The sequence below is a fragment of the Carcharodon carcharias genome, chromosome 32 (genome assembly GCF_017639515.1).
Source record: "Carcharodon carcharias isolate sCarCar2 chromosome 32, sCarCar2.pri, whole genome shotgun sequence".
NCBI lineage: Eukaryota > Metazoa > Chordata > Chondrichthyes > Lamniformes > Lamnidae > Carcharodon > Carcharodon carcharias.
The window spans coordinates 4,844,610-4,871,872 of NC_054498.1; the positions used below are offsets into that span (position 1 = coordinate 4,844,610).

Consider the following 27,263-nt stretch of genomic DNA (forward strand, 5'->3'; position numbering starts at 1 on the left):
CCCCACCCCCCACCCCCGCAATTTTCTCTGCTTTCCTGACTCACTCAAGCGCGTTCTCCCTCTCTTTTAAACTTCTGTGAAGCATCTCGGGATGTTTTTCTACATTAAAGGCGCTACATAAATGCAAGTGATTGTTTTTGTTCACGAGTTGGCCTTCCTCTGTTGCTTCACCTCAAAAGGCTTTTCCCCCCCGTGTGCGAGGCTCTTGGGCTGTTCAACCGCAGGCAGCATAGCTGAGCCTGACTCTGCCCAGGCATCTCGATGCTGATGCTGTGTTCACATGCGCACACAATGCACGCGCACACACACGCACACGCGTGTGCCTGTGCATGCACCCCTGCATGATCACAACACAGACACCGGTACATGCACGCAACACGTGCACCTGCCCCACATACACCTCCTCTCTCATGCACTTGTACACATGGAACAAACATGTGCACACATGCACTCGCGTGTAGGCCCACCTGCGTGCACATGCTCCTTGCCCACACACACACACACACACGTATATCCCTCTACATCTATCCAATTCAGGCTAATTTCGCTTCACCTGAGATCATCGCAGACTTGGGGTGGGTTCCAAACTGGCATCTTCCTGCTCCGTATAGTTCAGTACCGGACAAGCTGGCGCATTTACCAATTGTCACGTGTGGGCGGGGAGCTAAATTCCCATGTCTCCCTAACTCTAGGACATCCGGAATCAGCGGCGATATCGCCAGAGGCGGAAGGCGGAGCTGGTGAAACTGCAACAGACATACAGCGGACTGATCTCTAAAACGGCCTTCTTCGAAGAGCAGATCGACTACTACAACCAGTACATCAAGACCTGCATGGACAACCTGGCCAGCAAAGGAAAGTATGTGCCTCCAATTCTCCCCCCCACCCCCCCCACCTCTCTCTCTGCAAACGAGTTATTGCTGATGCTCCCAGTGCGAAGGGAGTGTTAAGCTCGGAAAGAATCGAGTCCGAGAACATGAAGCAGGCCATCTAGCCTGGTGTACCTCTGCCCCTTTTGGCAGAGCTGCCCAATGAGTTCCTATCTCCCCGCCCAGAGCCCTGCAAATATTTATACCTTCAAGAATTTCGCCAATTCCCTTTTTAGTTCTTATGGAATTTGCTTTCTTTTGGGCCATACGCTCCTGATCGCAACTGGAGCGTGGGAAAAATATTGGTGAAGTGACACCAACCTTTCAGCAAACCTGTAGATTGGACAAGGACTGAAAGCTAGAGGCAGGGGGAAGGGAAACTCCACATTTCTAGGGTCCTTAATCGCCTTCCTTGTCTCCCTCTTACATTTCCCTGATTGCTGCTCTCCCTGAGCTTTCTAGGTTTTCCTAAGCTTCAATCCCTCCCTTGTCCTCAGTACTCCCCCCCCCCACGTGGTCACCTTGCAGGAATTAAGATGCCTCCTCGCTCTCTCCAACCCCTAGGAACTCATTCTCTCCCAGTGCCTCAAAACTGAGGAACTCTAACTTCCCTCAGGCTTCACTTTGGTCAACCTGCGGGCCTTAAAAAGTGTGAGTTTGGTGTCAGCTAATCATCACGGATTGATTACCTCACCCTGCTGACCAAGAGCAGCGTGGTGTTTATGGTACATTCAGCTAGTAACCTGGTGGTCAACGGTTCAAATCAGGCCACAGCAAACTCCATAATTTCTGGGCTGGCATCAGTGAAATTGTAAACACCCAAGCGGCTGGCCTTGCCCACTCTGGGCCCACATATGACACCGGTCTCAATGCCTTCAGAAATGGGTCAATAAGATTCCACCCTTTCTCCCTCCTTCAATGAACTTTAGAAGGGCAAATACAGATGGATGATAAGAATCAAGATCACCTCCTGGTCCATGCACCCTGCCCCACACAATTGCTACACTTTGTATATTACACAACATGTCAAATCTCCTGGGACAGGTGAAGAATGAGATTAAAAACCCAGGCTGATTGTTTGGGTGGGTGGGGGATGGTGTCTGAAGGTAGCCAAGAAAAAGCTAAAAAAGAAATATTTTCTCCTGATTTTTGTGCCCTTCAAAGCACCATGTTCCTCTTCTAGGCTTCTCTGCCTGAAGCTTAAGAACAAGTTAAGTCGGACGTTGATGGAAACTGTTGCCTTGCGTGAGATGTTGCTGATCACCCCTGTGCTTTGATACTATTTTTAGGGTTTCGAAGAAGCCAGGAGATGTTAAAGGAAAGAAAAGCAAACAGGTATCGCAGCGATACACTGCAGCACGACTGCACGAGAAGGGAGTCTTGTTGGAAATTGAGGATCTCAACAGCAACCAGTGAGTGATAGAATTTACACCATCCCTCCAGGGATTCACATTTTCTTGCATTGAAAAGCAAGAGGCTTGGAGTTTCCCTCTGCTGAGGTCGATGAAGGGTATTAAAGTGGCTCTGAGTGATTTGAGTCAGGAGTGTGATGGAATACTGTCTTCTTGTCTGGCTAAGCGCCGTTCTAACAACACTCAAGAAGCTTGACGCCATCCAGGACAAAGCAGCCCCGCTTGATTGGCACCCCATCCACAAACATTCATTCCCTCCAACGCCGACGCACAGTGGCAGCAGTGGGTACCATCTACACGATGCACTGCAGAAATTCACCAAGACTTCTTCCAAACCCACGACCACTACCATCTAGAAGGACAAGGGCAGCAGACACAGGAACACCACCATCTGGATGTTCCCCTCCAAGTCACTCACCATCCTGACTTGGAAAGATATCACCGTTCCTTCACTGTCACTGAGTTGAAATCCTGGAACTCCCTCCCTAACAGCACTGTGGGTGTACCTACACCACATGGACAAAATCCTGGAACTCCCTCCCTAACAGCGCTGTGGGTGTACCTACACCACATAGACTGCAGCGGCTCAAGAAGGCAGCTCACCCCCACCTTCTCAAGGGGCAATTAGGGATGGGCAATAAATGCTGGCCCAGCTAGTGATGCCCACATCCCATGAATGAATTTAAAAAAACCAAATTCCTATGGTAAAGGGTGAGGGGCTAAATGACAAAGTTTGAGATAAAAAGCAAATAAGTGATTGGTCCAAGGAAGTGTTTGGAAACAGAAATCAGGACAGGAAACAATTGAGTGTGTTTCTGGAGTTGGGAGGGATGTGCTGAGGGGCTGGAAGGAACAATGTTTAACATACAACAGTCAATGGGCAGGAAATGACTGGTCCATTAAGCTTGGTCATCAGGTTTAGACACTTCACCCCAACACCACCCCCACCCGAGGGGGTAAAACTTAGGGCCATAAGGGAAAAGGGAAAAACATCTGGAAAATTCCTCTCTGACCACCCACCCACCACCCCCCCCCCTCCCCACCTCTCCCACCGAGCAACTGAGACCAGCCAAGATCTCACAGACCAGGTTAATGTGGGCTTCGTTGCTTTTTATTGTTTCTATAAGTTTTCATCACCATGGATTCAGATGAGCCTGAATCAGAACATTAACCCTTCCTGCCTGCCTATAGCAACATCTGCCAGCAATGCCATTTGCTTCCCTGGTTCTGGTCTTACTCTGTTACCTCTGTGCAAAATACTTACTGGCCCAGAAATTCGCCCTCCACACTCTGACCCTGTGACCTGCGGACCATGGGTGTATTTTCTCTTCCCGATTGAATACCTTAATAAAGAAAGGACTTCAATTTCTTTAGACATCCCATTGGTGTTTTACAACCGAGGGATTAATCTGAAAGCTGGTGAATGTCATGTGGGGAAATATAGGAACCGGAGGCCAGACAGCCCCTTGAGGTAAAAGCAAAAAAAACTGCGGGTGCTGGAAATCCAACACAAAAATAAAAATACCTGGAAAAACTCAGCAGGTCTGGCAGCATCTGCGGAGAGGGACACTGTTAACGTTTCGAGTCCGTATGACTCTTCAACAGAACTGAGGGAAGAAAAGGCCCCTTGAGCTGCTCCACTATTCGTGGCTGGTCTGTACCTCAGACTCGTTGACTTGCCTTTGCTCCGTATCCCTTAATACACTTACCCAACAATGATTATAACAAGCTCAGTCTTGACAGCTTCAATTAACCCCCCACAACCACCACCACCACCACCACCCCCCCGCCTCAAGCTTCTGGCCTTGCTAGTGGCGCCCACATCCCACAGAAGAATTGTTTTTAAAAAAGCAAAACAGCCTTTCGAGAGACAGAGTTCCAGGTTTCTATTACCCTCATGACAGTCAGTTTGCGCATAGCAAGATCCCAATAACAGCAGCCGAAATGTTAGCCAAACAATTGTCTTTGGTGCTGTTGTTTGAGAGAACGCACCTTGCTCATGTATCAAATACAGTCATGGGGTCTTTAACCATCCACCTCAGCCACCAAAGAAGACAGACAGGGCCTCGGTTTAACCTCTCATCAAGCTAATGGCAGTTCTAAGCAGCACTCCCCCAGCGCTGCAGCAGAGTGTCAGCGTCAATTGAGACTTCAAATCGTACGGCAGGTCTTGAATGCGTGGCTTGTGGCTCAGAGGTGAGAGTGCTACCCACTGAGCCAGGCCTGTTGGAGGGTCCCACTCCCCTCTCGGACTTGTTTTTGTTCCTGCTGTATGTTTAATTGTTTAAACAAACAGTTGTCTTCTGTTTTCAGGTTTAAAAATGTTATCTTTGACATCTGCCCGACAGAAGAGGTGGGTGACTTTGAAGTGAAAGCAAAGTTTATGGGAGTGCAAATGGAGACCTTCATGCTCCATTATCAGGTAACAGCTCAACTCTGACATGGCCACCAGGGCAGGTCACACATTCACACCCTGTCTAGCAACACCAAGTTTCAAACTGGAACCTTATTTTCAAATCTGTGCAACTTTTAACAGCCCCACTCCCCTGTGAGATATCTGTGCCCCTCCAATTCTTGTCACTTGCGAATCCCCAATGTTTATCACTCCACCCTTAGCAGGCATGTCTTCAACTGCCTGGGCCCTAAGCTCTGGAATTGCCTCCTTAAACCTCTCTACCTCTCGCTCCTCGTTCAATACGTTCCTTAATGACAGCTGAGCTTTTTATCACCTGTTATAACTCCACCTTATGTGGTTCTGTGTCAAACTTAGTTTGATAACCTTCCTGTAAAGCACTTTAGTGTCGTTTACAGTATAAATGGAAACTGTTGTCCACTTTCATTCATCTGTCTTGAAGGTGCTGCCTCTCACTGGGGGGGACAGTTCCTGAAGGTGCTGACTCTCACTGGGGGGGACAGTTCCTGAAGGTGCTGACTCTCACTGGGGGGGACAGTTCCTGAAGGTGCTGACTCTCACTGGGGGCCAGTTCCTGAAGGTGCTGACTCTCACTGGGGGACAGTTCCTGAAGGTGCTGACTCTCACTGGGGGACAGTTCCTGAAGGTGCTGACTCTCACTGGGGGGGACAGTTCCTGAAGGTGCTGCCTCTCACTGGGGGGACAGTTCCTGAAGGTGCTGACTCTCACTGGGGGGCAGTTCCTGAAGGTGCTGACTCTCACTGGGGGACAGTTCCTGAAGGTGCTGCCTCTCACTGGGGGACAGTTCCTGAAGGTGCTGCCTCTCACTGGGGGACAGTTCCTGAAGGTGCTGCCTCTCACTGGGGGACAGTTCCTGAAGGTGCTGACTCTCACTGGGGGACAGTTCCTGAAGGTGCTGACTCTCACTGGGGGACAGTTCCATGGGCACTGGTCAACCAACTGGTATTTCACCCAAGCGGTTGTTCTTCCTGTGAGAGCCCAGAGTGTGAGGACTGGTTATGCTATTAGACCGTGAGCAAACATACAAATTAGGAGCAGGAGTAGGCCACTCGGTCCCTCGAGCCCTCTCTGCCATTCAATAAGATCATGGCTGATTTGATTGTAACCTCAACCCCACATTCCTGCCTGCCCCTGATAACTTTTCACCCCCTTGTTAATGAAAAATCTATCTAGCTCTGCCTTAAAAATATTCAAAGACTCTGCTACCACCACCTTTTGAGGAAGAGAGTTCCAAGACATGACCCTCGGAGAGAAAAATTTTCTTCTCAACTCTGTCTTAAATGGGTGACCCCTTATTTTTAAACAGTGACCCCCTAGTTCTAGATTCTCCCACAAGAGGAAACATCCTCTCCACATCCACCGTGTCAAGATTCCTCAGGGTCTTAAAGGTTTCAATCAAGTCGCCTCTTACTCTTCTAAACTCCAGCAGATACAAGCCTAACCTGTCCAGTCTTTCCTCATAAGACAACCCACCCATTCCAGGTATTCGTCTGGTAAACCTTCTCTGAACTGCTTCCAATGCATTTACATCCTTCTTTACATAAGGTGACCAATACTGTACACAATACACCAGGCGTGATCTCACCAATGATCTGTACAACTGAAGCATAACCTCCTTACTTTTGTAATCAATTCCCCCTCACAATAAATGATAACATTCTATTAGCTTCCTAATTACCTGCTGTAACCTGTATACTAACCTTCTGTGATTCATGCACTAGAACACCCAGATCCCTCTGCATCTCCAAGCTCTGCAATCTCTCACCATTTAGATAATAAGCTTTTTTATTCTTCCTGCCAAAATGGACAATTTCACATTTGCCCACATTATAACTCCATTTGCCAGATCTTTGCCCACTCACTTAACATATCTCAGAGGATATCCAGAGGATTTTGATTCTCTGCTAACTACCCGTCAGTATGAACAGGAGATGGTAGATTGTGGCTGAGTGCGGACTGTGACAGATTACCCTCTCAGAGCTTAGCGCCCTCTGAGCGTGACCAGGTAACAGCAGCTTTGTGCTAACTCGATGTGTTTTCTTCCTGTTCAGGACCTCCTCCAGCTCCAGTATGAAGGTGTTGCTGTCATGAAGTTGTTCGATAAAGCGAAGGTTAATGTCAACCTGCTGATCTTCCTTCTGAACAAGAAGTTCTACGGGAAGTAGCAGGTCTCACCCCATCACTGGAGTTGCGAGCCCAACACTGGAGTCACCTGACTCGGCGAGGCACCAATGAGGGGCTGCCATGCTTGTACTTCTCCCTTTTTGTTTAGGCACTGCACCAATCAGAACTGGGCACCTTTGAACAGCGTATCAGCACCCTTCAGGGCAGAGTAGGGTCATCCGAACGGGCGTGCAATTCTATATTTAGTATTATATTGCTGAAGCGTTTATAGATTTGGTATCTTATGCATCAGTAGCTGTCTGTACTGCTTAAGGGGCATAAATATTAAAGACACATCCTCTTATTTTTATATCAACAACTTCTGTTCCTTTGCTGTGTCTTTTATTTCTGTACAGAAAACCTGTCCCTTTCCTCCCCACTCCACACCCCTGCTCCCCCCCTCCCCACCAAAAAAAAATCTTTTGTACCCTGCAGACAGGATCTTGTGCTTTCCTGCACTGTATTCTGAGGCCTTGCTTGTGATAGTTACCAAATTGAGCCACGGACAGCAGTGTTGGCTGATGCACCACTCCAAGTTGGAAATATATCACCGTTCCTTCACTGTCGCTGGGTCAAAATCCTGGAACTCCTGCCCTAACAGCACTGTGGGTGTACCTACACCACAAGGACTGCAGCGGTTCAAGAAGGCAGCTCACCACCACCTTCTCGAGGGGCAATTAGGGATGGGCAGTAAATGCTGGCCCAGCCAGTGATGCCCACATCCTGTGAATGAATAAAAATAAAGAATGCTGTCCTCTCAACCTGTCACTGAAAATTCCAATTGTTAGTGACTGTTAGTGGAATGATGGGTTTCTGAAAACCCCTGTACCAAAATAGATATTAGCTGGCTAAGTCTAAGCTAATTCAGGTTGCCTTTCAACCTTACCTCCACCATTGTAGAATCCATTGCCTCCATCAGTTTCGGCCCTTGTGAATAGGTTTTCCACCAGAGTAGAGATTGTATGGGGAGAGTAATATCTTTCCAGGGACTTGATCGGTGCGTAGACCACCCTGCACAGAACAGACCAATCTGTCCAATCCACCAATGTCATGTGTCCAATCCACCCAAGCACCTCCGTAATTCTGGTGGATACTTACTCAAAGAGTCAAAACGTCTGGGGACAGTTATTATTAAACACAATGGGAGTGAGTAAATACAATGGCTGTTTCCTCTTACTACAGGTTTCAACTTTAGGCTGCCAATTTCAGATGCTATTTGCTACCAAAGACTAGACTTTTTCCAACTGTCTCCCTTCCTTTTATTGTTCTTGTGCCAGTGTCTTTCTGTAGCATGCTGCATTCCATGGTCAACTTGCCCATACCCTTCATCATTTGCAGAGGGCTATCAGACCAGTAAAAGCCAGTTCCTCTCTCTCCAAGTCCCCATTCCTCTCTGGTGTAGCTTACGCCAATGTAGATATTTTTCAACTCTTCCTGTATCTGAATTTTCCCAAAGCCTCTGACAGTATCAGAGAGTTGGGTTCCATGGGTTACATTTCTGGGCCCCCTATCTGTGTCATTCAGGGGTTCAAGCTAACTAAGCTTGCTGGGTGGCAAGCTCATGGGTTCAGGGAAGAACACCACCCAATATTGGGTCTTTGTTGACTTCAAACAAAGTAAATTCAGACGGGTAGCTTTGCTCCAAATTCTGTTTCCTGATGGGGATGATTTAAGTTTAAAAAATTGTCGTCCCCCACCCCCCGTAGACCCTCCCAACTGCCACAAGCTGTTAAAATGAAACATTGAGAATCTCGGAGTTGGATATCCCACATCATCCTGGAGGATCTTAACTCAGCTTCAGGTGGATTTTCTCCCTCCACGTTGGGTGATGAAGCAGTGCCAAGAAATGAGCGAGGTTCAGTGTAGGAGAGTGGGGAGTACAGCCAGCATGTACAACTACCATGGTATCCATTCAGCACAAGACTGTAAAGAGAAAGCAACTATGTAATGCGGTTATTGGCTAAATTATTGACCCCACTGATGCTTTTAAAATTAAATTGTATTTGTAGGACCACAAGCTGTTGTAAGAAGAAAATAAAGATTGAGTTTTTAAACTCTTTTTATTGTGTTTCTTAGATCCACTAATTGTCTATTAATAATATTCAGTTCATTGCTATACTCTCATCCTCCTTTCTCCTTTTTAACTTCAGAGTCCACTGAATTCACTACACTCTCCCTTCATCCTCTCCATATGAAAAGACCCATTGTTCCCTCTTTAACTCACTCTTAAACCCATGGGACTCCTCAAGTCTCAGATTTCTGCTGCTCACAATCTATCAGCTTTTAGAACACAAACTTGCTGTCAGCTCATCTTCCTGGGTTAGATACAGAGTAAAGCTCCCTCTACACTGTCCCCATCAAACACTCCCAGGACAGGTACAGCACGGGGTTAGATACAGAGTAAAGCTCCCTCTACACTGTCCCCATCAAACACTCCCAGGACAGGTACAGCATGGGGTTAGATACAGAGTAAAGCTCCCTCTACACTGTCCACATCAAACACTCCCAAGACAGGTACAGCACGGGTTTAGATACAGAGTAAAGCTCCCTCTACACTGTCCCCATCAAACACGCCCAGGACAGGTACAGCATGGGGTTAGATACATAGTAAAGCTCCCTCTAACAAAGAAGCGAACCAGGCAGTAATTTTATTTTAAACTGTAGATCAAGCAAACATGCTAATTAAAATAGGAGGAATAAAGATCTTTCTCAGTTAACTCCGTGTATTCTAGAGGTTTGAAATATTCTTCAATTCCAATCGCATTTGCACCAGGAATGAATCTAGGTTAGTTCACTCCACAATTCCAGTCCTCCAAGATCCACTTTGCAACTAATGGGGATGATATTCAGTGGAATCCACATAACTGATTACCAAGAAACAGGCAATATAGTTCAAAGATCAATTCGATACCCTTGGAAGTGCTTATGTGGCCTTGACCTACTTCATAGATATATAGAAACTACAATGCAGAAGGCAGCCATTCAGCCCATTGTGATGTTAGCTCTTCAACATGAGCAACCTGTTCCAATCCAATTTCCCTCGACTTCCTCCATCCTTTAAAATATTTCCTATTAAAATCCTTATCAATAAAGATATTTGTTGCTTCAAAAGACTTTTTTAGTGAAATATTCCACTTGCCTTTTGTAGAATTTTCATTCTACTTTCCCCTTCTGTTGGTGAGAGTGGAGTTTACATTCCTTTGTCGAATTTTGTTTGATAATGCTCCTTTGAAGCTCCTTGGGACAGTTTACTATGTTAAAGGTGCTATATGAATGCAATGTGTTGTTACTGGATTCCTGTGTAACTGGGCAATCCATAATAACAAGCTGAGGAATTGAATCTCATCCTATTTTGTCTTGATTCTGTCCATTAGTGGGTGCTGTGTGTTTCTTCCTGTGAACACAGGTGCCATATGCTGCTTAACTTGTACCCAAGAATGAGTCATTGTCACCAGAAAACCAGCGGGAAAAAAACAGATACATTACAAAAATAAGTGAAGAGCTTTGTCCGATCTGAGATTGGATGTCACACCCAAGTCAGAGTTCAACAAGCCTCAGATCCTTTCAAGAAACGTGCAATTTTATTCTCGGGTTCCTGGTGCTTAGCAAGATAATAACTTGCCTTACCTGTAATGTGGTGGCTCTTGTGTTAATCCAAGGAGGGATGGATTTGTACGAAAGGATCAGTAACCTCAGGAGGGTAAGCTGCACTCAGCGGCTCTGGGCATAGGTTTCTAAGTCATAACATATTGAGGCTGGTAGAAGGGTTTTTGTAAGGATATCAGGTTGAGGAAGCCATGAAGAAATAGGAACATCCAGAACAATCAAGCTTATTGTCATCGACATGAGCATTAGAGAAGAAAAACAGCTTTAAGATAATTGACAAGCAGAGGGCAGATAAGGAGATTTTTTTACCTAGTGAGTTGTGATCTGGAATGCGCTGCCTGAAAGGGCAGTGGGAGCAGGTTGAATAGGAACTTTCAAAAGGGGAATTGATAAATACTTGAGAAGAGATAAGATTTGCAGGGCTATGTGGAAAGGTGGGGGGGTTGTGTGGTGGGACTAATTAGACAGCACTTTCAAAGAGCTAGCACAAACACAATAAGTCAAATGGCCTCCTTTTGTGTTCTATTAAATTAAAGAAAGCAGGGTCAACTCTGAGGGAGTTAATCTCAGTCAAGTGAAAGTGGAGGAATGACAAATGGACCCTCGGGGTAAGGAGAAGTGGGGAATACCAGTCAGGGTTCCTGCTCCTGACCACTGTCTGATGGGCCCTGCAGGTAAATAAGGACGTAAGGGCATGTGATGGAGACAAGATCAGACGTGGTTGTGATACCTCCACAGCCAAATAGCCTAGGACACTCACCTTTCTAAGTTCACACTTGGGATAGTGGGGTACTGGGGAGTTTGTTTTCAAGCTGGAGACAATACCTTTGGGGAGATGTGAGCTGCCATGACCACACAAGAATTAAACTGCCAGCCCTCTGTTTGCAGATTAATACCACATTAACGGCTCATCACTTCCTCAGTTATTTACAGAACAAGCTGCCTCTGTACTGCCTTGTATCATCATTTGGGTGAGTTAGGTAAAGCGTGACTGTGCATCTAACAAGGGATGCAGACACACATCCAACCAACACACAGACTACTAATCAACCAGTGTGTCCTGGAAAAGACAGACTTACATTTATATTGCTCCTTTCACGATCTCAGGATGTCTCAGAATGCTTTACAGTCAATTAAATTCTTCTGAGGTCTAGTCACTGTCAAATGCGGCAGGCAATTTGCGCACAGCAAGCTCCCATAAATAGTAATGAAATTAATGACTAGATCATCTGTTTTTGGTGTTGGTTGTAGGATAAATATTGGCCAAGAGACTGCAGAGAAACTCCCTACTTTTGCTCGAAATAGTGGCCTTGGGATCTTTTACAGCTACCTGAAAGGGCAGGCGACCTCAGTTTAACGTTTCATCCAAAGACAGCAACTCTGACAGGGCAGCACTCCCCCAGTACAACACCGAAATGTCAGTCTGGGTTTTTGTGTTCAAGTCCTTGGACTGGAATTCAAACCCACAACCTACTGACTCAGAAACACAGTGTTACTCTATTGAGCCACAGTCTTCCAAAAATTAAAACCAAACATTGAAACAGAACTCAATTCTTTCCACTGCTCTATCCAGCGCTGTGGAGTTAAATGTAAATTTCAAAGGAACTTCCACGCAAGTAGATTTATAATAAGTCCAAGTAAAATGTTGTGGTTTTGACGTTGCATTTGAAGTGCCCGTTTAACCAGGTCCACAGGCCTTAAAAACAAAAAAAAAAATTGCTGGAAATACTCAGCAGGTCTGACAGCATCTGTGGAGAGAGAAACAGAATTAACGTTTTGAGTCTGTGATCTCTCATCAGGGCTGTTTGGTGCTGTATCTATGTCCAGTGCCAATTACAAAGCTTAATCATCATTTGGTGCCCAGTGCAGATCATTGTGTGAGGGGCTGTGGCAAAGAAGCCCAGCAATGTGAGGCTAGCTTTTTCCAGAGTCCCTCCTTCAGAGGTTGTTGTAGACCAGAGCATTCCCTCCATGCAACCAATGGCCTTTTTTTGCCCTAAGTCCACCTCAGCTTGATTCCACATCATGAGCATGGGCTGGTCATAACTCTTTCCACCTCATGCCTGGTCATTGTCTGCCATGGTCAGTTTCAGTGCTTAGGCAAATCTATCATTTTATAACACAGTCTGACAACACTGCTTCACTGCATTACAGAGAATTCATTCATTATGCTCTCTATCCATTCTGTGATCATTTTTTCCTGTCTGAGGAGAATGCTTTCTCTTCAGTGCAGTGCTGAGGGAGTGCTACGTTGTTGGAGGAGGCATGTTTTGGATGAGACATTACACCCACCTCTCAGGTGGGTGTAAAAGATTACATGTCTCTATTCAAAGAAGGACACGGGAGTTGCTCCCAGTGTCTTGGTCAATGTTTATCCCTCAACCAATAACATCGAAACAGATTATCTGGTCATTTTTCTCACTGCTATTTGTGGGAGCTTGCTTTGTGCAAATTAGCTGCCACCTTCCCCATATTACAATCGCGGCTACACTTCAAAAAGTATTTTGTTGTCTGTAAAGTGCTTTGGGGACATCCTCAGGTCATGAAGGGTGCTATATAAATGCAAGTCTTTACTTCCACCAGTGCCAGCAGCCCATTAGTACTCACAGCTGCCCATTCTTTATGTAAAATCCAGAACAGTGAGTGTCATGTTCTTGGGGAGTCTAACAGCTGAAGCCCTTACTCATTGTAAATGTACTTTATGGGAGAGGTCATTCAATAGCATTCAGGACATACAGAGCTCAGTGTGGGGAAATGTGAGATCATCCACTTTGCACCTGAGAAGGACACATCGAGATATTTTCTTAATAACGAGAGACAAAGATCTGTGGAGGAGTAAAAAGATTCACATGTCCATGCACAAAGATCACTAAAAGCTAGTGCACTGGCACAAATTGTGGTCAAAAAGGCCAATGGGAATGTTGGTCCTTAACTCAAGGGAGCTTGGAATTCAAAAGGGAGGAAGTGATGCTTTGGTTCTGTGGGGTCTTGATCTGATCTGCTCTAAAGTAACTGTGTTCAGTTCTGGGCACTGCACTTCCAAATAGATACCCTGCCCTCGGAGGTGACACAACACAGATTCACCAGAACGATACCAGGGTTTAAAAGATCAATTTGGGACAATTTGCATAAATTTGGCTTTTATTCCCTTGAGTTTGGAAGATTGAGATGATCAACGTATGTAAAATGATGAAGGGATTCAATAGGATAGGTATGAAGAAATCATTTTCTCGTGTGAGAAAAATTCAGAAAAATAACAATAAATTAGTTGGGATTTGAAGGACTGAAATAGGAAACATTTCTTTACACAAAACATAGTGGAAATTTGGAAACTGTTTCCTCAAATTCTGAGGATGCTGGCGTCGATTGCAATTTTCAAGATTGAGATCGATCTTTTTTTGATAATTATGTGAAAGAATATGGAACTAAAGCAGGAACATGGGTGTTGAGATACAGAACAGCCATGATTTAATAGAATGGTGGAATAAGCTTGAGGGGCTGAATGGCCTCCTCCTGTCCCTACGTTTCCATGGCTGTGTTTTTATCCTCATTCCCTGACTCAGGGGACAAAAATGTCACCCCAGTTTCTGCACACATGCAATTTGTTTCTGTGGCACTGTCAAGTTTAGGGTCTGGTCTGGACTGGAATGAAATTAATTCATTTCCAGCCCATCATCGGGAACCAGGAATGAAAAACATTGTCTTGAGACGTCTGTGTTCACACAGTGTGAACATGTAGCTAATTGTCATCATAAAGGGCTGTGTCGCCTTCATGGTTTAAGTACTTCTGGAACCTTTTCTTTGGCTGATAGGAGCCAGGAGCCATTTATTGTTATGTTGATATCACAGGGAAGTATATGTAAACGTCACTTTCCAGCAATACATTCAGGAGCAAACAAGAAGTTCTATTTTTCATCGAAATTTAAGAGATACTGAATGGTATAGAGCTGTATAGCTCAGCAATTCAATGTATAATTATTCTATCACAGACTCTCCTTCCCACACCACCCACTGATGCTCAATTTTAATGCAAAGTTCCTTCCCCTTCTTTGTTGAAAAACACAGGCAGTGCCTTCCTTAAATCTTGAATCCCTATTCTCAAGAGATATCAATCCAGTTCATCTTCACAGTGCTTTTATATTATACTGCCTTTCTCTATGGGGGTTTGTACAATGGAGGTGACCCTGAAGTTCATCGTATCAACAAGCCCCACACCTTTATTTAAACAGCATCATGGATGGACTGAAATATGATTTGACCATACTGACAGAAGAGTAAGTTAGCTGGTTTTAGTATGTAAATGTGGGGAAGCAGGCAGCACCGTCAGCAACCAATATAAAAGCATTTCTAAGGTGCCAATTGATCTCTTGGTAGTCTGATCCAAATGCCTGCTAACCTAGATGGCCATCCCAAGAGATGATGTACTGCACCCAGGGTGTACTTCGTTTATGGACTGAACATTCTCCGTTTTGGCTGTAGACACTGATTTGTGAGTGACAGTCCCCTCTGCAGCTGGCACAGATGAATAACGTTGACCTGAGGACAACTGATGTTTTTTCCTCCCAACTCTCTTTCCTTTTCCACCATCTTTTGCCCTCTGCTTTTTCCATACCATTCCTGACTGCTGGTCTCCAGGCACTCCAGTCAGCAATGAGGGCTTAGACCATAAGACCATAGACATAGGAGCAGAAGTAGGCCTTTCAGCCCATCGAGTCTGCTCTGCCATTCAACGAGATCATGGCTGATCTGACAATCCTCAACTCCACTTTCCTGCCTTTTCTCTACAATCCTTGATTCATTAATGATTAAAAATCTGTCTATCTCAGCCTTGAATAAACTTAACGACCCAGCCTCTACAGCCCTCTGAGGTAAAGAATTCCACAGATTCGCTACCCTCTGAGAGAAGAAATTCCTCCTCATCTCTGTCTTAAAAGGGCGACCCCTTACTCTGAGATTATACCTTCTGATCCTAGACTCTCCCAGACGGGGAAACAACCTCTCAGCATCCACCCTGTCAAACCCCCAAGAACCTTATATGTTTCAATAAGGTCGCCTTTCATTCTTCTAAACTCCAATGAGTACAGGCCCAACCTACTCAACCTCTCCTCATAAGAAAATCCCTCCCTACCTGGGATCAATCTAGTGAACCTTCTTTGGAATGCTTCCAATACCATTAAGATAAGGGGACCAAAACCGTTCAGACTCTTCAACATGTGGTCTAACATGTGCCTTGTATAGTTTTAACAAGACTTCCCTATCTTAATACTCCATTGACTTTGAAATAAAAGCCAACATTCCATTTGCCTTCCCTATTACCTGCATAACCTCATTATATTCCATCTGCCAAGTTTTTGCCCACTCACTTAACCTGTCTATATCCCTCTGTAGACTCTTTGTGTTATCCTCACCACTTGCCTTCCCATTATTTTTGTGTAGTCCGCAAACTTGCCGATTGTACGTTCATTTTCCTCATCCAAGTCATTAATATGTATTGTAAATAATTGTGGCCCCAGCACTGATCCCTGTGGCATTCCATTAGTTACAGGTTGCCATCCTGAAAATGCCCCCCTTATCCCAACTCTCTGTCTTCTATTAGTTAGCCAATCCTCTATTCGTGCTAATATACTACCCCCAACACCATGAGCTTTTATCTTATTAAGGGCCCTTATGTGTGGTACCTTATTGAACGCCTTTTGGAAATCCAAATATATTACATCTACTGGTTCCCCTTTATCTATCCTGCTTGTTACATCCTCAAAGAATTATAATAAATTTCTCAGGCATGATTTCCCCTTCATGAAGCCATGCTGACTCTGCTTGATTAGATTATGTATTTCTAAATATTCTGCTATTACATCCTTTATAATAGACTCCAACATTTTTCCATTGACAGATGTTAAGCTAACTGGCCTGTTTTTTGTCTTCCACCCTTTTTGAATAAGGCTGTTATATTGACAGTTTTCCAGTCCTCTGGGACTTTTCCAGAATCTAAGGATTCTTGGAAGATTACTACCTGTGCATCCACTATCTCTGTAGCTACTTCCTTTAATATCCTAGGATGCAACCCATCAGGTCCAGGGGACTTATCGACCTTTAGCCCCATTAGTTTCCCTAGTACTTTTTCTCTAGTGATAGTTATTGTATTTATTTCCTCCCCCCCAACCCACCCCCCACCACCCCCCCTCCCCCCTTCTGATTAGTCCGTATTTTTGCAATGCTATTAGTATCTTCTACCATGAAGACTGATGCAAAGTATTTATTCAACTTCTCTGCCATTTCCTGGTTCCCCATTATTATTTCCCCAGCCTCCTTCTCACTTTGGCCTCTCTCTTCCTTTTTATATATTTAAAGAAGCTCTTACTGTCCGTTTTTATATTATTTGCTAGTTTACCCTCAAAGTTTATTTTCTCCCTCTATTATTTTTTGGTCATCTTCTGTTGGTTTTTAAAACATTCCCAGTCCTATGGTTTGCCACTAATTTTTGCCACATTGAATGTTTTTTCCTTTCAATTTGATACTGTCCTTAACTTCCTTGGTTAACCATGGTTGGTTTATCCCCTTCCTTGAATCCTTCTTCCTCACTGGGATATATCTTTGTTGTGAGTGATGAATTATTTTCTTAAACGTCCACCATTGTTCATCAACCGTCTTTTCTGCTAAACTCCTTTCCCAGCTCACTGCAGCCAAATCTGCCCTCATTCCATTGTAATTACCCTTATTTAAGTTTAACACAGTTGTTTCTGACCCAAGTTTCTCACTCTCAAACTGAATGCTAACTTCTACCATGTTATGGTCACTGTTTCCTAGAGGATCTTTTACTCTGAGATCATTTATTAAACCTGCCTCATTACACGTTACCAGATCCAAAATAGCCTGATTCCTGGTTGGATCAACAACATGTTGTTCTAGGAAACTGTCGTGAATACACTATGAATTATTGTTCGTGACTACCTCTGCCAATTTGATTTTCCCCATCCACATGAAGATTAAAGTCACCCATGATTAAAGTACTGCCTTTTTTACAGGCCCTCATTATCTTCTGATTTATTCTCTGTTCTACAGTACAGCTACTGTTAGGGGGCCTATAGACCATTCCCACCAGTGTCTTCTTCCCCTTGTTATTTCTTACCTCCACCCATATGGATTCTACATCTTCCGACCCAAGATCATTTCTTGCTATCGTACTTATTCCATCTCGTACTAACAAAGCTACCCCACTACCCTTTCCTTCCTGCCCGTCCTTTCGAAAGGTCACATACCCCTGGATATTTACTGCCCAGCTTTGATCTCCTTGTAATCATATCTCCATAATGGCTATAAGATCATACCCATTAACCTCTATTTCTGCCATTAGTTCATTTCTTTTAAAAACAAAAAAAACTGCGGATGCTGGAAATCCAAAACAAAAACAGAATTACCTGGAAAAACTCAGCAGGTCTGGCAGCATCGGTGGAGAAGAAAAGAGTTGACGTTTCGAGTCCTCATGACCCTTCGACAGAACTTGAGTTCGAGTCCAAGAAAGAGTTGAAACTCTTTCTTGGACTTGAACTCAAGTTCTGTCGAAGGGTCATGAGGACTCGAAACGTCAACTTTTTTCTTCTCCGCCGATGCTGCCAGACCTGCTGAGTTTTTCCAGGTAATTCTGTTTTTGTTTTAGTTCATTTCTTTTGTTCTGAATACTATGTGCATTTAAGTAGAGACATTAATTTTGTCTTTTTACCATTTTTTTCCCTCATTCACCCCATTTGCTGCTTTTTTTTAAATGTTTGTACACTCTGTCCCTTCCTGCCACACTCTGGGTTACATTACCTAAATAGCTGCTCTGCAATGCTGCCATATCCTTTTACCTTTTAAACCTACATATCCCCTCTCCAGAACCCTCCTACATATCCCCTCTCCAGAACCCTCCTACATATCCCCTCTCCAGAACCCTCCCCCTCTCTATTTAGTTTGAAGCCCTCTCTACAGCTCTAGTTATTTGATTCACCAGGACACTGGTCCCAGCACGGTTCAGGTGAAGCCCATCCCAGCGGAACAACTCCCTCCTACCCCAGTACTGGTGCCAGTGCCCCATGAACTGAAACCCATTCCTCCCACACCAATCTTTGAGCCACTCATTTAACCCCTTGACTTTATTTACCCTATGCCAGTTTGCACACGGCTCAGGTAGTAATCCCGAGATTATTACCTTGGAGATTCTGCTTTTTAATTTAGCTCCGAACTGTTCAAATTCTTTTAGCAGAACCTCCTTTCTAGTCCTATCAATGTTGTTGGTACCAACATGGACGATGACAACTGGATCCCTCCCCTCCCACTCTAAGTTCCTCTCCAGCCCTGAGGAGATGTCCTTAACCCTCTCACCGGGCAGGCAACACAGCCTTCGGGATTCACGCTCACGGCTGCAGAGAACAGTATCTATCCCTCTAATTATACTGTCCCCTACCACTACTACATTCCTATTTCCTCCCCCCACTTGAATGGCTCTCTGTACCACGGTGCTGTGGTCAGTTTGCTCCTCCTCCCTGTAGTCCCCGGTCTCGTCCACACAGCTTGCAAGAATCTTGTAACTGTCGGGCAATTGCAGAGGCTGAGGCTGTTTGAGTGCTGACCCCCTGTGTCCCCATACCTGCCTCACCACTTGTCCCTGATCACAGACCAAATTTGAATGACCTATTCTGAGAGGTTATAACCACCTCCTGGAGCAAAGCGATCAGGTAACTGTCCCCCTCCCTGATGTGATGCAATGCCTTCCCTCTGCATTGACTCTGATTCTGGTCAACTCGAGCTCTTTCTATCAGACTTCCTCTTTTGCAGATGTGGGGGTGACTCGTGCCAATTAGCAAGCTCGCCATAGAACATGTCTTTGGGGATGCAACTGTCATCCCTTCAGCTCGCGTGACCCAGCTCACAGAGCGGCTGCTGACTCAAAAGTCCAAACATCCTGGGAACCCCTGGACGCTGTTGAACATCCACATTCGGCACTCTGTCTTGCCAGGGGATGCTCAATATTCGTCTGAAGCAGCAGAGATGGAAGCTCAGCCGCTTTTCTTTGCTGTGTAAGCTGTCCATGCCTCGCTATTGTGAAGGAGAGTAATGAGAACACAAGCCAGGTACACACGGAGCTTTTATTTTTGGTTACTTTGCTGTTGGTCCACACTTGGCTTCTCGACTTTGACATGACAGCCTTGGCAATCCTGGTGTTGATTTCAGCAACGAGGGTTACTTTTGTTAGTAATTATTAATCCAAGACATTTGAAGCGGTCGGCAAGTTCCAGGCAGAGGTTGTCAGTGTTGATGGGAGGTGGAGTCTGGCCTATAACACTGGTCTTCCTGGTGCTGATTTTTAGTCCAAACTCCTTGCAGACCCAGGCGAACCGATCTACAAGCCGCTGCAAGTGAGCTTCAGTATGGGATGCCAGCCTGGCATCATCAGCAAACAGCAACTCACCGACGAGGATATTATGCACTTTGGTCTTGCCAAGTTGAACAGCTTGCTGTCAGCTCTGGTGTGCAGGTAGACACCCTCATCTGAGTCGCCGAAAGTGTACAACGGCGGCATGGCGAAAAATAAGTTGGTGCCAGGCCGCAGTCTTGCTTTACCCTCTGCTGATCTCGAAAGCCTCCAATGATGCCCCATTGTAACTGAGGAATCTGCATGTTCTTGTGAAAGAGGAAATAACGCCCAGGGATCCAGCGGTTGGCTTATTTTCCACAGAAGCTGCTGCTGACAAGGTCAAAGGCCTGGGTGAGGTCGATGAAGGAAATGTCGAGTGGTCTTGCACTGGCTGCGGCATGTCTCCTGCAACTGCCCTGAAGCTGCACTGAGACTCGGGGTAGATGCCAGGGTCTGCAACCTGGTCAGGGCAGTGTGACCAAAGACCTTCCCCACAATACTGAATGAAGAGATATCTCAGAATTTGTTGCACTCACTGTGACCCCCCCCACTTTGTGTTTGTACAGGGTGACCACATTTGCATCACGCATGTCTTGAGGCACAAATCTTTCCTTCCGGCAGAGACACAAAAGTTGACAGAGATACTGCAGCGGTGCCAGCTTTCCACTTCTGATGGTTTCAGGTAGAATGCCATCGTTTCCCGAGGCTTTATCACTGGCAAAACAGTCAAAGGCTTTGTCCAGCTCTGTTCTGGTGGGCTCACTGTCCAGCTCCTCCATGACAGGAATGTTTGAAATAGCACCGAGAGCTTCCTCAGTGACAACATTCTCCATTGTGTCGAGTTTGAAATAGTGCTCCGCCCAGCTTTCCATCCACTTGCCAGGTTCCGTGATGATCGTCCCTGTCTTTGTCTTCAAGGGGGCTGATTTGGTTGTGCCGGGCCTGTTGCTTCCTTGGTTCCTTCATACAACACTCTAGCAACACCCACCCCACCCCACTTCCAGCCGCAGTTGCAGAGTTTCAGCCAGTTTTGATTGGTGCAGTGCCAAGCACTCTGCTGAGACTTGACTCTTGCAGCTCCGAGAGCATCTAGATTTTGTTTGCTGGGGACTCGCTTGTAGTTCATGAGGGGGTCACCTCTTAGTTGCAGTAACTGGCTCCATCTTAGTCCAATAAGCCTCAAACAGTCAGCATTTCTCTGTCCTTTATTTTCCCATATGCATTGAGTGCAGAATGTAACTGGTGTTTGCAGATGATCCCACTTTGACACCGCAGTCTGGCCTTGGGTGTGGTTGTCTGAAGGAGCCTGACCAAGGTTGTGGAGGGACTCCTGGGTCCTCCTGGATCCAAGCTCAGGCAAGTGTTGATTCCAGATGACCTTTCTTCTTGGAATGGCCTACAAGCCAGGGAGCGGTCAGTGTCACGGTCAGCGTCACAGTCAGTGTCACGGTCAGCGTCCACAGTCAGTGACACGGTCGGTGTCACGGTCAGCGTCACAGTCAGCATCCACGGTCAGCGACACGGTCAGCGTCCACGGTCAGCGACACGGTCAGTGTCACGGTCAGTGTCCACGGTCAGCAACACGGTCAGTGTCACGGTCAGTGTCACAGTCATTGATAGAGACAGCGACACGCGGTCAGTGTCGCGGGCAGTGTCACAGTCAGTGTCACAGTCAGTGACACGATCAGCGATACAGACAGCGACACGCGGTCAGCGACGCATGGTCAGCAACACGGTCAGCGATACAGACAGCGACATGCGGTCAGCGACACGGTCAGTGTCACAGTCAGTGATAGAGACAGTGACACGCGGTCAGTGTCGCGGGCAGTGTCACAGTCAGTGTCACAGTCAGTGACACGATCAGCGATACAGACAGCGACACGCGGTCAGCGACACATGGTCAGCAACACGGTCAGCGATACAGACAGCGACATGCGGTCAGCGACACGGTCAGTGTCACGGTCAGTGTCACAGTCAGTCAGTGACACGATCAGTGATACAGACAGCGACACGCGGTCAGCGACACATGGTCAGCAACACGGTCAGCGATACAGACAGCAACATGCGGTCAGCGACACGCGGTCAGTGTCACGGTCAGTGTCACAGTCAGCTACACGATCAGCGTACAGACAGTGACAGGCGGTCAGCGACACACTGTCAGTGTCACGGTCAGCGATACAGACAGCGACATGCGGTCAGTGACATGGTCAACAACACAGTCAGCGATACAGACAGCGAAACGCGGTCAGTGACACGGTCAGCGACACGGTCAGTGATACAGATAGCGACACGCGGTCAGTCACAAGGTCAGCGACACGGTCAGCGATACAGACAGTGACACGTGGTCAGTGACACGGTCAGTGATACAGACAGCCACACGTGGTCTCAGCAACACGGTCGGCGATACAGACAGTGACACGTGGTCAGTGACACGGTCAGCGGCACGGTCAGCGATACAGACAGAGACACATGGTCCCAGCGACACGGTCAGCGGTACAGACAGCGACACGTGGTCTCAGTGACACGGTCAGCGATACAGACAGCGACACGCGGTCAGTGTCACAGTCAGTGTCACAGTCAGTGACACGATCAGCGATACAGACAGCGACACGCGGTCAGTGACACAGTCAGCGGCACGGTCAGCGACACGCGGTCAGTGACACGGTCAGCAATACAGACAGTGACATGCAGTCAGTGACATGGTCAGCAACACGATCAGCGATACAGATGGCGACACACGGTCAGTGACATGGTCAGCGATACAGACAGTGACACGTGGTCAGTGACACGGTCAGCGATACAGACAGCCACACATGGTCTCAGCGACACGGTCGGCGCTACAGACAGTGACACGTGGTCAGTGACACGGTCAGTGGCACGGTCAGCGGTACAGACAGCGAAACGTGGTCTCAGTGACACGGTCAGCGACACGGTCAGTGATACAGACAGCGACACACGGTCAGTGTCGCAGTCAGTGACACGATCAGCGATACAGACAGCGACACGCGGTCAGTGACACGGTCAGCGACACAGACAGCGACACGCGGTCAGTGACACGGTCAGCGACATGGTCAGTGATACAGACAGCGACACGCGGTCAGTGACACGGTCAGCGACACGGTCAGCGATACAGACAGCGACACGTGGTCAGTGACACGGTCAGCGATACAGACAGCGACACGCAGTCAGTGACACGGTCAGCGACACGGTCAGCGATACAGACAGCGACATGTGGTCAGTGACACGGTCAGCAATACAGACAGCGACATGCGGTCAGCGACATGTGGTCAGTGTCACGGTCAATGTCACAGTCAGCCACACGATCAGCGTACAGACAGTGACACACGGTCAGCGACACGCTGTCAGCGTCACGGTCAGCGACATGGTCAGCAATACAGACAGCGACATGCGGTCAGTGACATGGTCAGCAACACGGTCAGCGATACAGACAGCGGCACGCGGTCAGTGACACGGTCAACGATACAGACAGCGACACTTAATCAGTCACACGGTCAGCGATACAGACAGTGACACGCAGTCAGTCACACGTTCAGCGATTCAGACAGTGACACGTGGTCAGTGACACGGTCAGCGATACAGACAGCGACACGCAGTCAGTCACACGGTCAGCGATACAGACGGTGACACGTGATCAGTGACACGGTCAGCGATACAGACAGCGACACGCAGTCAGTCACACGGTCAGCGATACAGGCAGTGACATGTGGTCAGTGACACGGTCAGCGATACAGACAGCGACACGCAGTCAGTCACACGGTCAGCGATACAGACAGTGACACGTGGTCAGTGACACGGTCAGCAATACAGACAGCAACATGTGGTCTCAGTGACACGGTCAGCGATACTGACAGCGACACATGGGGGGGGCGGGGGTTGGGGGGTTCAAACATTGCAAGTAGAGTATTTTGTTACTGCAAAACCCACTCCACGCTCATGCGTTGCTCCTTGGTTTTTCCCTGCCAGAAGAATGTATGGCCTTTATCTTTAAGGAATCCACTTATCTACTTTGAGTGAGCCTAGTTTCTTGCAGTGCAGCAATGTCCACACTGAGCCTTGTAAGTTCTTTCATGGTCACAGCTGTCTTGCATGTGTCAACAACCTCCAGTAGGTCTTCGCTAAGGCCAGGATGCCTGGTCCTTATGTTCTAGCCTGTGATGTGAATGGCTGGTGTCTTTTTTGTTGAGTTTCTTGCCTGGGCACCTAGATTAACAACCCAACTGTTGAGAGATGACTCTCTGAGCTCCAAGCAACTAGTGAAGCAAGCAGGTTGTGGCAGGACAGCACCTAAATGACTGGGGGCTGCCCAGCTTGAGTCAGGTGGTAACTATCCAAGGAGACGCAATAGTCTCTTCCACTGACAGAAGTAACCCATGGCACTCAAGCTCTGCACCAATCCAGCTAGATCTTATAACTGGTAACTGTTTCTTCCCATGTTTTACCATCATAAACCACAAAGCTGGAGTGTCATCTCCAGGGGGCAGGCCTGGGCAAATAGTACGGAGGACCTGAGCATCAAGGCCCTCCTCCCAGCATTGCTAGTATTATCCAAAGGAAAGGATGAAGCCAGTACTGTTTGGTGCCAACACTGCTGCAGGAATGGCCGGAAAGCTGACTGATAGATGACCAATCACCATCTACGGGATCCAGTCTGGATCTTCTGTCAGGGTTTACCCCCTTATCCTTCCTCCCTTGCAATACTCCCACAAGGCAGTGTGGTTCTGTCCTTTTTATAGCACAGCGGTTGGTCAATGAGAGTTGTTCAAATCCCAGAGACACTCTTGAAACAACTGCCACAACTATTTTACAATTTGTATTTATTTCGAGATGAGTGCCTTGAATTCAGCCGTAATAAGACTTATAGGTCTCTTACAAAACTAAATTAAGCCTTTAACTTAAAAAAATTGATTTTAAGCACATACATAGGTTTACGAATGACTGCTATGATAACTCCTAGCTCCCCAAGTTAATCAAACTCCCCCCAGTTATTCCTCCTATCGGGAATGTTGGACAGGAGTGGGTGCGGGAGGGTGCACAGCCGATTGCCACCCGTGATTGGCTGCCTGTCACCATTTTACGTGGGTGCACCAATTAAGGCCTGCCCAGCGTGACGCGCACCCGGAAGCGTTGAGTGCTCCCTGTGTGGACGGGGGGAAAAGGCTGAGTTGGGGCCTGCGCTCTTTCGGGCATGTGTGCAAAAGAGCGCAGAAATCTCCCTGAGGCACGGAGCTGCCTCAGGGAGATTAGTTTGATGGTCAAAAATTTTAATAAAGAAAAAATGTTTTAAGACATGTCCCCTCATGTGGCAGTGTCACATGAGCTGGGACATATCAATGAACTTTAATAAAAATTTTTACACAAGTTATAAACTCTTCATGAAACCTCATCCCGCCCGTGGATGAGGTTTCATGAGAAATGCGAAGGAAGCCTGGGCTCTCCTCCTGCCCCCCACCAACCTCAAGGTTGGACCGGCAGCTCCGTTAAGTGTTTTAATTAGTTTTTAAATGGCCTCAATAGACCTTTGACAGCCGACTCCGGTGCCCGCCTGCCGAGCTGAAAATCGGAATGACGCATGGTGATGTTGGGACGCACGCCCAATGTCACCGCGCGTCATTTTACCCATCGGCAAGCGGGGCCTGCCCCTGCATACTGACCCAAAGATTCTGGCCACAGATTTCAAAAGACCAAGGCAAAGTAACACAATGCCCTGAATGGTCAAATTCAAAATGAGTTTCCTTCACTTCAGTTCGTGTGGTCAGCAACTTGAGGTTTAGAAGTTGGAGGCTTTTCACACTTGTTAGATCTTAGAGTGCCTTCTCTTACACACAACCTCATTTCCTTCATACAGGTTTCTCCCTTTTTAATGTAAATCCCATTGTCCCAATATGTATTTTCAACTCTACTTTTCTAATAATTAAAATCTTTCTTAGTACCAATTTTATCAGTAAGCTTTGGGGAAGATAAACACACTGTTTGGCTTCTTCTGGCTAAGTGTAACATTTCACCACCTCTTTTGAAATTCAAATTACTCTTGTTTATGCTAAAATGCAAATTTTTCCTTTGCACCTCGTATTCCAAAGCTTCACTCATGTTTACCTATTTAACATTTGAAACCTAGCTTCTCGTCTTGATACATCAAAGCCTTCAGACTAGCTGTCTTTAATTCAATTAAGTTACACACAGACACTCACTACCCCTACCTTACAATAAATTCCAATATCATTATGAAAGTCGTTATATTTTCCTGACAGTACTTGTGCCCACGAACCAACCCCAGCTATGAGTAAATGGCTCCGCTAACCTAGTGAGCAAAAAAAATCTTTATCTAAGCTCAAAGCTTGTGAATTGACATAAAGGTAGAATCTGATTGAAATAGAATTTTTAAAGCTAGGACACCCACCACACTCGACATTTTAGCGCAAGTTTGACTTGAAGCAAGCAGCCATCAATCTGTTGAGCTAATAATGACTTCGAACATCTCTTGTTCTGTTTATTCTTTAAGCTGTCTCTTGTCTCCTCTAGTGGTGGAGTTTAGAAGAAACATTTCCCCATCTCTCATTTTGTTTTTTCCTCTGTGTGTGTGGGGAGGGAGGTTTTGAGCGATGACAGAAAACCCGGGCTGATGTTTTTTTGCAGCTCCAAAAGGGATATTCATGAGACAATTTTTCTTTTTCAAGTCACCAAGGAGTTTTAAATGCTTGGATGTCACTCTCCCAACTCCTGAGGGAAGATAACAGCAACAAGAAGAGGAATTACCGCATATTTTTAACTGGACGATTGCAAAAGATTTGAACTTTTTTTGTTGGAAGGAAGAATCTGTGGGCTTTCATTTTGCTGCAGGATGTTGATGGTGTGACTGACTGGAAGGGAAGAGGAGGGGGGGGTGTAGGCAGTTTGAGTGGAAGATTTTTCTTTGCTGAGGTGAATTAAGTTTTGGCTTTGAGCTGAGGTGAATTTTATTTCACGATTTTTGCAGAGGCGAATTAATTTTTTTGATTTCCAGCCGAGGTAATTTAGGTTTTGTTTTGAGCTGAGGTGAATTTTATTTCACGTATTTTTCTTTTTGTGAGTGAGGTGAATTTTAGTTTTGACTTCGAGCCGAGGAAAAGTTTATTTTTGATTTTGAGCTGAGGTGAATTTTGTTTCATTTTTTTTTTGCTGAGGTGAATTTTAGTTTGGATTTTGAGCTGAGGTGAATTTTATTTTATATTTTTTTTTGCTGAGGTGAATTTTATATTTTTTTTGCTGAAGTGAATTTTATTATTTTTTTTTGGCTGAGGTGAATTTATTTTATTTTTTGCTGAAGTGAGTTTTTTTTTTGCTGGTGAATTTTATTTTATATTTTTTGCTGAAGTGAATTTTATTGT

At 46.1% G+C, this 27,263-nt stretch overlaps 2 protein-coding genes across 3 annotated transcripts in view; both read left to right on the top strand.

The window, feature by feature from the left end:
- The window catches only part of iqgap1 (IQ motif containing GTPase activating protein 1), a 122,925-nt gene extending 113,990 nt beyond the window's left edge, over positions 1-8,935 (top strand). For both annotated transcript variants that reach the window (XM_041178356.1, XM_041178355.1), the window contains exons 35-38: positions 693-859; positions 2,159-2,281; positions 4,595-4,703; positions 6,767-8,935. In XM_041178356.1, the coding sequence (XP_041034290.1) occupies positions 693-859; positions 2,159-2,281; positions 4,595-4,703; positions 6,767-6,880 (513 nt within the window). In that variant the 3' untranslated portion in view covers positions 6,881-8,935. The remainder of the gene's footprint in view (positions 1-692; positions 860-2,158; positions 2,282-4,594; positions 4,704-6,766) is intronic.
- Positions 8,936-26,482: 17,547 nt separating this feature from the next.
- The window catches only part of crtc3 (CREB regulated transcription coactivator 3), a 77,085-nt gene continuing 76,304 nt past the window's right edge, over positions 26,483-27,263 (top strand). Inside the window, exon 1 of the mRNA XM_041178488.1 lies at positions 26,483-26,817. The gene's annotated coding sequence lies outside the window, so the exon portion shown is untranslated. The remainder of the gene's footprint in view (positions 26,818-27,263) is intronic.